At 48.9% G+C, this 14,091-nt stretch overlaps 1 protein-coding gene across 1 annotated transcript; it reads left to right on the forward strand.

The window, feature by feature from the left end:
- Window positions 1-1,735: 1,735 nt before the first annotated feature.
- Window positions 1,736-13,058, forward strand: WDR31 (WD repeat domain 31). Its single transcript, XM_053365356.1, has 9 exons — window positions 1,736-2,035; window positions 4,352-4,481; window positions 5,734-5,808; window positions 6,053-6,197; window positions 6,284-6,384; window positions 8,757-8,824; window positions 10,058-10,199; window positions 10,961-11,123; window positions 12,602-13,058. Exons 1-9 carry the CDS (start codon window positions 1,989-1,991, stop codon window positions 12,760-12,762), a joined length of 1,032 nt encoding a protein of 343 aa, XP_053221331.1. The 5' UTR covers window positions 1,736-1,988; the 3' UTR covers window positions 12,763-13,058.
- The last annotated feature ends 1,033 nt before the right edge of the window (window positions 13,059-14,091 follow it).

A 14,091-nucleotide genomic window follows, 5' to 3' on the forward strand; every position in this document is an offset into this window, starting at 1 on the left:
GCCACAGAAGCACTATTAATTAATGAATAGCCCTACTAGTACTACTACTAATAATAATACTATGGTTTTATTATTGTTACTGAGCATTTCACAGTGCCCTGACATTCATAAATTAAGCAGGCTAAACTTTCTCTGGCGTGTGCCTCTGAGCATGGACAGAGTATTTTCCCGGTGTTATTACTGAGTAACCACAGGAGGCTTCTTCAAATTGGGCAGGAGAGATTTAATGGCTTTCAGGCTTTCAGGCTTGGGGGGGGGCTTCCTAGGGAAACTTAGCCCCATCCATCTGCCCAGCCACGCTTCTCAATTTAGACACTGACCCCTGGAAGTTCCAGGAGCCCCCAACCAGACCACCCAGCTGCAAAGGTGGGAAACTCCCCGGCGGGGAGGGTCTCTGCACCCGGCAGGGTGGGGTGAGGGGCTGGACCCGAGCCAGGTGGGCTTAGCCCCAGACAGGAGCAGATCCGAAGCAGCCCCAGAAGCAACTTGAGTCCATGTCGCTTTTAAAAAAATAGGTCCGGTCGACCCAATTTGAGTCGCAAGACTCAAATTAATTAATTTTGTGTGCTATCTCTTTTGACAATCCTGAAGTTGTGAAGTCAATAGTCACAGGTGTTGTAATCCATACCATGATCAACTCCCGCCCGGGAACCAATGTCCCCACTGTGGAAGGACGTGTGGATCCAGAATTGGCCTCCACAGTCACTTACGGACTCACTGTTAAAACCGTGTTTATGGAAGACAATCTTACTCAGCTACGAGTGATCGCCAAAGAAGAAGAAGTAGAAGTTGGCTGTTCTGCTGAAGAATGCCTAAATTCTTTCTGCGCATTGTCTCCACAAAATGACCTTGCAAGAAAGCTCTCGGGATGTGAATATGTTGCTCGAAAAACCAGAAAAATATTAATCACAGAACTGTAGAATGGTTTAGTTGGAAGGGACCCTGAGGGTCATCTAGCCAAATCCGCTGCAATGCAGGAACTTTTTGCCCAACATGGGGCTCAAACTCAATGCCCTGAGATGAAAAGTCTCGTGCTTTACCGACAGAGCTAGCATTCTGCAGACCGGACAGGAGTCGGTGCTTTCTTTGCCCCCTTAGCCAGGCATGGCGTGCCCCTGGAAGATCTGGAGTCTCCCCATTCTCTGCTGTATACCTGAAAGATCGTCTCTACCCCTATTGTTCAACCCGGACACTGAGGACCAGCTCTGAGGGCCTTCTGGCAGTGCCCTCCCTGCGAGAAGTGAGGTTACAGGGAAGCAGGCAGAGGGCCTTCTCAGTAGTGGCGCCCGCCCTGTGGAACACCCTCCCATCAGATGGCAAGGAAATAAATAATGATCTGACTTTTAGAAGACATCTGAAGGCAGCCCTGTTTAGGGAAGTTTTTAATGTTTGATGTTTTATTGCATTATTATTATTATTATTATCATCATCATCATCATCATCATCATTATTTGTGCTGGGGAAACCCAGCCAGATGTGCAGGGTATGTATGTATAAATAAATATGATGACGATGATGATGATGATAATAATAATAATAATAATAATAATAATAATAATAATGATGATGATGATGTGTCCCTTCCCCGAGGCAACAGCACAGTCCTGAACCCATCAGGGGATAGGCAGGAATGGTGGACCAGCCCTAAGCCAACTATAATGGATGTGATAGCTTTTCTATATATAATTATATTAATTATTTTTAATTTTACAACGGCTTGCATTTCCTGCTGGTTTGTAGCCTTCCCCCCCCCCAAACAGCAACAATGGAAGATAAGAGCAATGTTGTCACAGGTTTGGCATCTGCACTGGCATACTTCTGGAGCTAAGAGGCGGGAGGAGGCTGGGAAGGTGGCCAACAGATGAGAGGGGCTTGATCAGAAGCTGCTGAGATGTGTGTAAACATAAGGCACTAAGTTCTTTCCTTTAATTCCTTCCCTGTCCTTCTGCCAGGCTAAGCGCTTTCGTCCGGCGAGTGCCTTTGAGATCATGGGGAAACTGCAGAGCAAAATTAGCCGAAACTCCTCCAAACGCAGGTAAGGGGTGCGGGGGGGGACGGGACCAAAGTGGTGATTTGGTGGGAGAGCATTTCCCTTTTGTGGATTTAGATGCTGGCTTTTCATCTCGCTCCTCTCCCAGCGGGGCAGCCTGGCATTTCTGTCTCCTAGCAGCAATCCTGCGAGGTTGCCTGATGACAGAGAGAGGAAGAGGGCTGGCCAGGCGCAGCTCGCAGCTCGCGCAGCTGCCTTGGGCGTCCAGAGGGTCCCTGGTTCAATCCTTGCCAGCACCTCCAGCTAAAAGGAGCAGCAGGGGGTGGGAAGGACCCTCCCCTCCTGAGACCCCAAAGAGGCTTGGAGGAGCCAGTTCTCGCTGAGCCGCTCTGGCGCTCTGAGCCAGGAGTTTCTTAATTAAAGGCACCCTATGCAGGCAATGATTTTTTAAAGTGTCCACTTAGAAGGCTTGCTGGAAGAGGGATCACAAAAAAGGCAAGAGAGACAGCGCCTGTCTGATTTATGCACTGTAGTGGAGTTCCAAAGGGTCGCAGAAAGGATTACCTGGTGAGGTGGTATCTGTAGCAAGCCGAGCATAGTGACCGGTTGGTTGTAGCAAGGGGTGAGGTCATCTTTCAAGTCTCCTTAGCCGAGTGATTTAATTGGCAGCCAGTGCAATTCTTTCAGTACCGCCGTCGTAGTGCCAGGGCATTATTCTGCCCCGGTGAGCAGTTGAGTCTCTGCATTTTGCATTTCTGGGACAACCTCAGGGGCAGCCCCACACCAAGCACATTGCAGCAGTCCAGCCTGAAGAATAACAGTGCATGGATGACCGTGGTCAGGCTATCCCGGTCCAGAAACAGACATAGCTGTCTTGCCAGCTGAAGCTGGTTGATGCAGAGGTCACTTGGCCCTCTAGCTACAGAGATGGATCTCGGAGCACCTCCAGAATATGAACCTGCTCCAGAAGCGGCAGAAGGTCCTTATCCAAAACAGGCAATAGATTTAGTTGTCTGGGCTCGGGAACCTGCTCATCCACAGTGCCTCTGTTTTGCCAGGATTCAGACTCAGAGGGCCTTCTTGGTAGTGGCGCCTGCCCTGTGGAACGCCCTCCCATCAGATGTCAAGGAAATGAGCAACTATCCTACTTTTAGAAGACATCTGAAGGCAGCCCTGTTTAGGGAAGTTTTTAATGTTTAATGCTGTATTGTGTTTTTAATATTCGATTGGGAGCCGCCCAGAGTGGCTGGGGAAACCCAGCCAGATGGGCGGGGTATAAATAAATTATTATTATCATGATCATCATCATCATCAAGAGGGCATCTCAGCTCTGACTCTCTAGTCCCCCTCTCTTTGCACCCCCTCAATAACTCTTCTCCTCATTGACCACCTTGTCATTTCCCCTTATTAAGGTTTGCGCTCTCTCTCTCTCTCTCTCTCTCTCTCTCTCTCTCTCTCTCTCTCTCTCACACACACACACACACACAGACACATCCTACCCCTCCCCGTCCCTATCTTCTTTAAATATAGCCTTTATTATTTGCAAGAATTGGCATAACACTTGTTTAAAATGTGGCATTAGGCCATCTCCCTTTTCTTTTTAATGTTTTTATTAAAAGATTTCCATGAGTATCAAAAGTACATTCAGTGTCTCTGCTTTCAAATTGTGGAGTCCTTCATGCAGGCCAGTGACATTCAATTTGAGACATTTTTTATTCCATTCCCTCTGTAGCCACCAAGTTCCTGGCTTGAACTTTGGACCCTCCTGGCCAGAACAGGCTCTGATACAGGAAACGACCTGAACAGAACACAAAACAACGGAGCAGTTTCTGGCTCCATTTCTCCTTGGTTATGAAATCTTTGCCACTGTGGAAAGTGGTTGTTGCCGTGGGGTGCAAGGGGGCTCCTTTGTCATAAACCGGGATCTAGTGTTAAGGACTCAGGTGGCACTGTGGGTTAAACCACAGAGCCTAGGACTTGCCGATCAGAAGGTCGGTGGTTCGAATCACCGCGACGGTGTGATCTCCCGCTGCTCGGTCCCTGCTCCTGCCAACCTAGCAGTTCAAAAGCATGTCAAAGTGCAAGTAGATAAATAGGTACCACTCCAGTGGGAAGGTAAACGACGTTTCCATGCGCTGCTCTGGTTCGCCAGAAGCAGCTTAGTCATGCTGGCCACATGACCCGGAAGTTGTACACCGGCTCCCTTGGCCAATAAAGCGAGATGAGCGCCACAACGCCAGAGTCAGCCACGACTGGACCTAATGGTCAGGGGTCCCTTTACCTTTAGTGTTAAGGAAACCCAGGTGGGTTTCAGTGCCTCATATCATTCCTGGCTGTTTATGTTTGCCTTCTCCTTTGCAGGGCCGACAGGTATGAGGAAGAGCCCCCTCCTGCCAAGGTGGTTCAGCAGCCGTGTCCGGCTCACTGTGATGCTGTCACTTCAGTGGCGTCCCTCACGACTGAACTGTGCGTGTCAGGTGGCAAAGACAAGGTAGCTCGCAGGAGAGCAGCTAGCTGCAGCTGGCAGGCGCATCTCACTGGTCCCAAATGGAAGAGAGTGTGGGGACTTCTTGGGTCCATCTCTCTCTCCCCCAACCCCCTCCCCACAAACCTATGTCGCTGCCCCCCTGATTTCTAATGCCAGGTTCACGAAAGAAAAGCCCGGGCAGAACATCGCCTCCCTCTGTGGCCACGTTGCAGCCCCCCTGGTGGTCTTTCAAGATGGCTGCCTTTAGGGGCAGGCAGCCCAGGGGAGCTGCTGGAGCACAGAGCTCAGCGGGCAACATGCCATGGATGCTCCAAAGAGTCCACTTTCCTCTGGGAATCTGGAGCAACATTGAGGTTCATTTCTGAGGGCCTTCTGGTGGTTCCCTCACTGCAGAAAGTGAAGTTATAGGAAGCCAGGCAGAGGGCCTTCTCGGTAGTGGCACCCTCCCTGTGGAATGCCCTCCTGTCAGATGTCAAGGAGATGAGTAACTATATAAGCTTTAGAAGACATCTGAAGGCAGTCCTGTATAAGGAAGTTTTTAATGTTTGATTGTGTTTTTAATATTTTGTTGGGAGTCACCCAGAGTGGTTGGGACAACCCAAGTCAGATGAGCAGTGGCTTCTTCTTCTTCTTCTTCTTCTTATTATTATTATTATTATTGTTATTGTTATTGTTATTATTATGAACTTGCTTGGGTGGCTTTGGGTTAATGCTGGTGGCTCCGCTTCCTGTTTTTGTTTGAGGGGAAATTTGCTATCGTGGTGCAACTGCTATGCATGTGAGCGACTGAGATTTGATACGTGCTTACAGGTTTATTGTCCATAGGCCAGAAATGGAGCATATAAGCAAATGGTGCTGCAAACTCAATTTAAAAGTGAGGCCTCTGAAAAGCTGAACCAGTTCCCTGTCTAGTGCTGGCTGAGATATATGGAATTGCAGACAAGCTCAGTTTTGATAGGCCCTTCCAATTTAAAATTGTGCTCCGTTCCCACTCTATATTTTAACGCAAAGTTTTTCCGTCACAGGAACGCCACATCCAGACCCATTACCTTTAAAGCACTCCTATTCCACCTTAACAGCCATGGGGTCTGTAGCTTGTTAAGGGTGCCGAGAGTTGTTTTGAGGCAGTTCGCGGGGCTTCCGTTCCCAGCGCCCTTAACAAACTACCGTTCCCGGGAATCCTTGCGTACGTGGTGCTTTCTGCAGGGATCTGAAATATTGCATGAAAGCTTTCCCCCACTTTCTCTTTCTCCAGACTGTTGTTGTGTACAACTGGCGTCGTGGCACTCTGGTCAGGAGGTTCCTAGGTCACGAGCGAGAAGTTACTAAGGTAAACGCCCATTTTGACTGCAAAAGTGTTTTCTTTCTGCCCCTCCCCTGGCAAGCATAGACAACAGAGACCAGGACCCCATCATGCTCTCTTTTTCTGCAAGAGACCTGCGAGAGTGGCCACTGCCAGTCAGAGTAGGCATTGATGGGTGGAAAAACAGTCTGAGGCAGCTTCCATGCTTTTTAAACAACCTGTGTGGGAAAGGATGGTTGTCTGAATCCACTTCTCTTCTGTTCTGCCCCAGGTGACCTGCCTCCCAGCCTCCAACTGGCTCTTCAGCGCTTCCCGCGACAAGACGGCACTGATGTGGGGGTTCCAGGGGGGCTCTGGGGCAGTCCAGGGCTTCTCAGGGCATGACCTGGTGGTCACTGGCTTGGCTGTCAGCCCAGGTGAGGCGGTGACTCCTGCTGGAGTAAGAAGTCTGTGTCTGGATTCCTGACAGGTTTCTTCACGGACTCTCTCTTTCCTTGTTAAGTTTTCCAACAGCTTTGCACAGGCTCCCGTGACAACACTGTCTGCACCTGGGACATAGAGACAGGGGACTGTTTGCACAGAGCGTCCATTTCCAGGAATCTGGTAAGTGCCAGAAGACCTTGGAAGGGAGAAGTCCTACTATTTATTACAGATGCCAAAGGCACAAATCCCTCGCCCAGTTTTAAAGTGACCCCTTAACCATTTATAGCTAAGTGGAACTTCCATCTCTCTCTCTCTCTCTCTCTCTCTCTCTCTCTCTCTCTCTCTCTCTCTGTGTGTGTGTGTGTGTGCGTGCGTGCGTGCGTGCGCAAAAATGGAGTTCGGTTTATACTAAGGTTACCAGATTTTTTTCAAAGAATCTGGGGACACTCTTTTTTTAAAAAAAATAACATTTATTTCTAAAAAAAAGTTGTTTTTTAAAAAAATTAAGAAGTAATATTTTTTCTGTGGTCTCATCTGTCGCACGGCCTTCCTCTGGGCCCTGGCCTGCTCTCTTGGAGCGCTAGCCCTCCCAGTGCTCTCCTACCTTTCCTCCTGAGTGGCAGCGGCATGGCAAGGTCAGGGCTCCCCTCTTTTTTCTCCTTCCTTTCTCTCCCTCTTCCTTCTCCTCTCCTCCTTCTCCCTGCATCGGCTCCGGGGTTTTCCTGGCCCCAGAGTGCCACGGGGCAGTTGGCTGGGTGCTCTCGTTCCCGGCTCGCTTTGGGTCACGGGTGTGTGTGTGTCAGTGGTTCCCCCAGTTGATGCATCGGGCGTCCCCGGTTCCCCCTTGGCGGTGGCAGTGGCAGTCTCAGCAGCCCGGAGCCAGCCTGTTAGCGCAATTGGCTCTGGCTGGCTTCAGGAGCTGCTCGCTGCCATGGCGCCTGCCATTTTGCCTCGCCGGAAGTCCCCATATGATGTGCCTTGTGCCGTTGAACCAATCACGCAACATTCATTCCCTACTAATAAATCTACAACACTTAAAATATAAATTCGGGGACATTAAATGAAATCCGGGCACATTCCGGGGACGGATTTTGTCTGGGGACAGATATTTAAATCCAGGGACTTTCCCTGGGAAATGGGGACATCTGGTAACCATAGTTTATACTGAAAATAAAATACCTGCACCAAATGAAGGAAACAGTGAAGTTGGTATATGAAGCCCTTCTTATAATTTTGAAGGAAATGTAAGCAGTCCACTTTAAATTATTTAATTGCAATGCTTCAGCAGCCACCAATTTTTTAAAGGAAAGGTGTGGAATGTTTATTCCTTATTGTAAATGGAGCCTTGCACTGTCTGCCCACTGAATGCAACGGAGCTTACTCTCAGGTAACTGGGTAAAGACTAGGCAGCCTTATACTGCAATCCAAATCATTTTTGCTCAGAGCTCGGTCCCACTGAGTTCAATAGGATTTACTCCTTGGTATGTTCCTGATCATTCTTTCTTCTTCTTCTTCTTCTTCTTCTTCTTCTTCTTCTTCTTCTTCTTCTTCTTCTTCTTCTTCTTCTTCTTCTTCTTCTTCTTCTTCTTCCCCGCCTTTTCCCCTGACAGGGACTCAAGGCAGCTTACAGTTAAAAAATTATTTCATTCCATTTATCTTTGGAAGGTGTTGTACACAATCCCTTCCCTCACACATTATTTCTTTACAACAATCCTGTGAGATAGGTTTGGCGGAAAGGTTGTAATTGGCTCAAGGTGACCGATGTAGATGTGTATATGACATCTATGTGTGCGGCGAGATCAAGCGCCAGAGAAGCTTCCTGATGTAGAATAGGGTGTCCCTATTTTCATCAGAGACATGTTGGAGATTATGATGTTTATTCCCTGTTTTGGGCTTTCTTACATACGTCTGACTGGCTTTTGTCAGAAAGTGGTCTGGATGAAAGCTTGGTCCCATTTCATGTGGGCTTCTCTGAAATTCTAAGGGCATTCTGAGCTGTGCTGATATTGCTGAGACCACAAACTAGGTTGTTTTAAAAACAATAGATGCTCATAAAATCCTCTGCTTTCTGTAATTTAACCTTGAAGGAGTAGGCTTTGGAACTTGGTTATCGCTCTTCACTGATATGGGACTGCCTTTTCCCCCCAGGGGAGATTATTTTGTTTTGGGTTCAAGAAGCTGTACCTCTCTGTTTGATTCTTTCTTTTGTTGTTATTATTTTTTAATAAGATTTTCATAATGTATTATAATAAAGAAAAACAAACTAATCTAAACAGAAACAAAGGAGGGAGAGAGGGAGGGAGGGAGGGCGAGATGAAAGAAAGAAAGAAAGAAAGAAAGAAAGAAAGAAAGAAAGAAAGAAAACAAAGTCCTCTTTCACATATAAATCTTAACTTGTCCCACACAGAGAAAGGTGATCCCTTCCAGCTCTCACCTGGGAGCTTCCCTTTCTTCTTCCATCCTGGGAGATTTTCCCTTCCCTGCCTCTCACACAGGGTGACCGCTTTCTGATATGGCTAGATGAGCTGCCCATTAATTGTTCTCTCCCACAGGTAACTCATCTGTGCTGGGTTCCTGGAGAGCCATATATAGTCCAAGCATCAGAGGATAAAACAATTAGGTATGTGAGCACATGGGAGTGGAGACCAAATTGTGCACAAATCCAGCATTTACAGCTCAGAACCCAACTTTCTGAAAATTTTGCTTTTGAAATTTGAGCTGCAGGGTGTTGTTTGTTGGCAGTGGATCCCTTGGAGCTGGTGGGTGTGGCAGACCTTGCAGCTCTTGCCAAAACTCCTGCTGGGAGGGGGGGGGCTTTTCCTGTGTACACCTGGTGGGGCTAAGCTTTCCTCTGTAGCAGAGCTGAGCTCCAGGACTACCACAAGATGTAGTGATGGAAACAGTTTATTTGCTGCAGTGGAATACAGACGAATAAAAAACATCTTTATAGCTGAACTTCTCCCCATCCAAAAGCTTTTTTTACCTGTAAAGGTAAAGGTAAAGGAACCCCTGACCATTAGGTCCAGTCGTGACCGACTCTGGGGTTGCAGCGCTCATCTCGCTTTATTGGCCGAGGGAGCCGGCGCACAGCTTCCGGGTCATGTGGTCAGCATGACTAAGCCACTTATGGCGAACCAGAGCAGCACACGGAAACGCTGTTTACCTTCCCGCTGGAGCAGTACCTATTTATCTACTTGCACTTTGATGTGCTTTCAAACTGCTAGGTTGGCAGGAGCAGGGACCGAACAACAGGAGCTCACCCCATCGCAGGGATTCGAACCGCCGACCTTCTGATTGGCAAGTCCTAGGCTCTGTGGTTTAACCCACAGCGCCACCCGCGTCCCTTCTTTTTACCTGTAGCCATCGGTTAAAATCTGTTTTGATTTTTTTAATGCCATAGTTTATGCTTGTAATTAACAAAATCTTCCGTGTGTGTGTGTGTGATCCAAATCCCCAAGCATCCAACCGGCAAATCCCACCAGGGAACTAAACACTTTTGGGGTATCAATAACAAAGCTCGTCTATTCTGACTAAGTCAAACTGAGCTGGTCCATAGGCTGCAAGGGTTGTTGTTGTTGTTGTTGTTGTTGTAGTATGCTCCCAACCTTTCACTGCCATGTGCAAAAGTCTTTTTTTTATTGCCAGAGGTTATACTAGGGAAGAAAGATAAATTTAAAATGAGAATAAAATAGCATCGCAGTCACTTTAATCTGTTTTGGTGCTGCTCAGGACTGTAGGGCAGTGGGCGGCCTCTAGCCAGACCTCTCAGGCTGCTTTGGTGGGACAAAATGTCTTTGGTGGGCCACCTTGAGCCCTTTCACATGCCCATTGCTGCCCCTTTTGTTTGTGGCAGGATCTGGGACAGCCGGGAGCTGCGTGTGGCCCACGCCTTCCCTGCCAAGCAGCATATCCAGACGTCCTGCGATGTCAGTTCAGACGGGCGGTACTGTGTCAGCGGCAGCAGTGGCTCTGGCGGTGAAGGCTGTGAGGCCACGGTGAGGTCACCACCAGCTGTGGGCTGAGGCGGGAGCGCTGAGCAGTGGTGGTGGGGGGAGCTTGGACCGTAGAACTGGAGAGGGGGAGACAGGACCCAATGGGTCATCTTCCTAGCCCAGTCCCCCACCGAGCCTCCCTCTCTGGCTCCCTAAAGGGTCTCTTGATATGGCAAACTTCCAAAACAACCCACAATATAGCCACCATTGCTTCCTCAAAAGTATCCTGCTCATTGGCGAGGATTCCGGTGTCAGGGTTGGAGCCAGATGCACAAAGAGTATAAATTTGTTGCTTAGCTTCCAGTCGCCTGGTCATTGTTTCTTTTAACACTTTCTCCCATCAGTGAAAAGAGAGGGAGAGAGTCCCCTCCCTTAAGCTTCCAAACCTAAAAAGACAGGGCGGGCGCCGTTGGTGGGAAAACGGCTTGGCAATGCCAGGCAAAAGTGGGTGGCAAGGCTGAGTTTCTTCTGAGGAAGGGAGTTGTTGCTGCTGACCTGGTGATACTTTGCAATGCACTGATGTCTTTTCCTTTTGTTGTATTGTGTTTTACTCATTAAAAGCTGCCTCGCAGGGGAATGTCTCTAAGGGGCACCTTAAACATCTAATTTTTAAAGGTAAATATTGCCCCTCTGATAGACGTTGGAGACCGAAGTGTGTTTTCACTCCAGCTTTGCTGCCCCAGAGCAACAAGGGAAAGCTCAGCATCGAAGACAGGAATGAGATTTGGGAGCAGTTTGGCTTCACCGCTTGCTCTTCCTTCCAGCTCTGGGACCTGCGGCAGGTGAAGTGCCGAGTGCGAGAGTTTTGGGGCCACTCCCAGACCACGGCATCCTGCATCTTCCTCCCTCGGGGCCTTGGGGCCTCCCCGGCCATTGCTACTTCGTCGCATGACTGCACAGTGAGAGTGTGGAGCCAGGACTCTGGAGGTAGAGCGCTCAGCTCCTCTTGCTGGGGGAGAATTGGCTGCAAAGGCTGCCCTGCTAGATCAGCAAAGCTTGAAGGAAGCAAACACATGTTCACTCACAGACACTTCACTTAAAGAAGTGAAGGCCTGTAGTAATGGCGGGGGTGGGGGGGAAATCTGTAATTCTTGAAGTTTCCTATCTTGGACAGATGAAGATACTCATTGGAAGGTGATGGGCAGAAGACAAAGGCCCCTTTGTGAGGGGCAGGGTAGAGAGGATTTTGCAGGGGGGGAGACTGAGGGAAGAGGGGGAAGCTGCCAGGTGAGAGATGGGAGAGCTCATTTTTGTGTGTGTGGAATAAGGGTTAAGATATCATTGTAGTGATATCACTACCAGTATGGTGTAGTGGTTAAGAGCGGTGGACTCGTAATCTGGGGAACCGGGTTCGTGTCTCCGCTCCTCCACATGCAGCTGCTGGGTGACCTTGGGCCAGTCACACTTCTCTGAAGTCTCTCAGCCCCACTCACCTCACAGAGTGTTTGTTGTGGGGGAGGAAGGGAAAGGAGGATGTTAGCCGCTTTGAGACTCCTTAAAGGGAGTGAAAGGCGGGATATCAAATCCAAACTCTTCTTCTTCTTCTTCTAGAGGACCTGGTATTTGTTTTATTTTCTTCTTTCTTCTTTTTTTTCTTCTGATGATTATTCTTGCTTCTTTTCTATTTGCCTTCTTTAGATTAGTTTGGCTTTTATTGTATAGTATGTTGAAAACTCTTAATAAAATTCATAAAAAGGAACCAACCACAAAAAACCCCCTAATGTGCAGACCCGGGGGGGGGGGGAGGGATCCTAACAAGGAACTTGAGGATTTGCACGAGGTATAGAGGAGGGTATGACTGAACCATGCATAATTTTACCATGCCCAGTGTTAAGTAAAGGGAAAGGGACCCCTGACCATTAGGTCCAGTCGTGGCCGACTCTGGGGTTGCAGCGCTCATCTCGCTTTATTGGCCGAGGGAGCCGGTGTACAGCTTCCGGGTCACGCACTTCTATAATGCCCTCCCCTTACTTGCCTTTTCTTGAAATGAAAACCTCCCAAATGCTGCAAGCTTTCCTCACAGGGGAGTCTCTCCACCCCCTTGGTCTTTTTGGGCACACTTTTCTGTGCCTCCCCCAGTTCTACAATATCCTTTGTAAGGTCAGGTGAGGTGACTAGAACTGGACACAGTATTCCTAGTGTGATTTTTTTGGGGGGGTGATCCCTGCACCTTTTGGCAGTTCCCTGACTGGTCAGTCTTGCAGCACCGCACCGCATCTCATCTCCATGCCGTGACAAGCTTCACCTGTTGGATTTCCACTTTTGGGGTGGCTGTTTGCACAGCCCACCCAAACATTTTGTTTGGCATGTGAAGCTAAGCTGGCCTGACCCTCCACCGAGAGAGGACGAAGGCAGATATTCTCTCCCTGAACACCAACTGACTGCCTCTTTCTTTCTTCTCCTAGCCTGTGTGGCTACTGCCTGCCTTGAAGGAGCCGGGGCTCTGCCTTCGCTGGCCGCCTTCGAGAGCGGCTCACTCCTTTGCGCCAGCTCCAACTCAGGGATTCACTTGCTGAAGTTTAGCCCTGCAAAAGGAACCGACCTCCAAGAAGTGGCCAAGTTCTGAACCCCAGAAACCAGCTTCCATGTGGGATTGCGGAGCAGCCTTCATGGGGCTATTTGGCTGAAAGCCTTCCGTGCTGCTGTGTCAGGGAAGAAGGAAGTGGCACATAGATGGGGGTGCCCCACCGGAAGACTTCATAGGAGCTGCAGCAAAAGGACAAGGGATCTGAGCCCTGCTAGCAAAATTGTAGCTCTGCTTAATGGGTTTAGCCACATCCAGGTGTATAAATGAGAAAGGAATGGACAGTGGAGCTCCTAAAGTGCCCTTCATTCACTATTGTGTGGGGAAGATGGACCAGATTTTGTAGTTGTGTTGGTGCATTTGTCCTGTATCTGAGCCAGTTTTTTAAATATATATATATTTATAATTCCAGTAGTTCTCAGGGCATGCACATGAGTGTTTATTCACACCCACATGCCCCAATTTTATTTTATTTTTGAAAAATCTCACTCTTCAGACCCCAGAATTTCCCAGAACAGCTTATGGATCACAACAAACAAAACAGTCACTGTCCCTCAGGGTTACAATTCTTAAAGGCATGGCATAAAAGGAAAACAGATTTGGGTGGGAGGAGGAAAGAAGCAAGTTCAAGTTCTGAATGGCAAGTTCTTCTAATAACCCGCGAGCGTAGGGGAAGCTCAAGGGCAGGAGGCAGAGTCGCAAATTGCTCCCTCTTCCCTCCTACAGACCATGCAAGTTGGCACTCATCTGTGGTGGCCACATGGCCCCTGCCTGCCTCCACCTCTCTGCAGCCTTGCCTGGACTCTGAGAAAGGAACGAGGCATGTGTGTGGCGGCGAGGAAATGCTTTCTTCCAAGGTCTTTCTGGGCGAGGTCGCTGCTACAGTTTGCTGTTGCAGCAGCAGGAAAGCTCTTGTAAATGTTGACCTGCAAACTTCTGTGGCTCAGGACCCCCAGCCACAGCTTGGTCTTTCCTCAGACCCTGGAGCTGCAGGGAGGTGGAGGCAGGTAAGTGACCACCCGAGATGGGAGATGCATTTGGCACCCATGGGTGTCTGCACGCCACTCCTAGGCAAGTGGCCCACACATGGAGGACACAGCAACTCAAGGCCAGGAGGAGTCCTTTGGGCTGGCAGTCCTTTGTTTCTAGCCCCCATGGTGGAAAAGGCTTAAAACAAGTGGGAAGGAGGTAGAAAGACCGAAGAGGCCGGAGGGGTGGCCTGAGCATAACTTCCAGGAAACTGAGGTGAGGGGCCCAGGCTGGAGGGTCCTGCAGTTTTGACGCCACCACAAAATCACAGAAAAACACACAACCTGCCTGTTACCACAGACTGCAGAATCCAGTGTTTTTGGTGGATTTTTAAATGTGCCC

Source organism: Podarcis raffonei, chromosome 14 (assembly GCF_027172205.1).
Source record: "Podarcis raffonei isolate rPodRaf1 chromosome 14, rPodRaf1.pri, whole genome shotgun sequence".
In the NCBI taxonomy this organism is placed as follows: domain Eukaryota; kingdom Metazoa; phylum Chordata; class Lepidosauria; order Squamata; family Lacertidae; genus Podarcis; species Podarcis raffonei.

Bases quoted from the DNA above. Each gene is read 5' to 3' on its own strand.
- WDR31 (XM_053365356.1), top strand. From the start codon at position 1,989: ATGGGGAAACTGCAGAGCAAAATTAGCCGAAACTCCTCCAAACGCAG. The intron at 4,482-5,733 runs GTAGCTCGCAGG...CTCTTTCTCCAG, and splicing joins TGTCAGGTGGCAAAGACAAG to ACTGTTGTTGTGTACAACTG. The intron at 5,809-6,052 runs GTAAACGCCCAT...GTTCTGCCCCAG, and splicing joins ACGAGCGAGAAGTTACTAAG to GTGACCTGCCTCCCAGCCTC.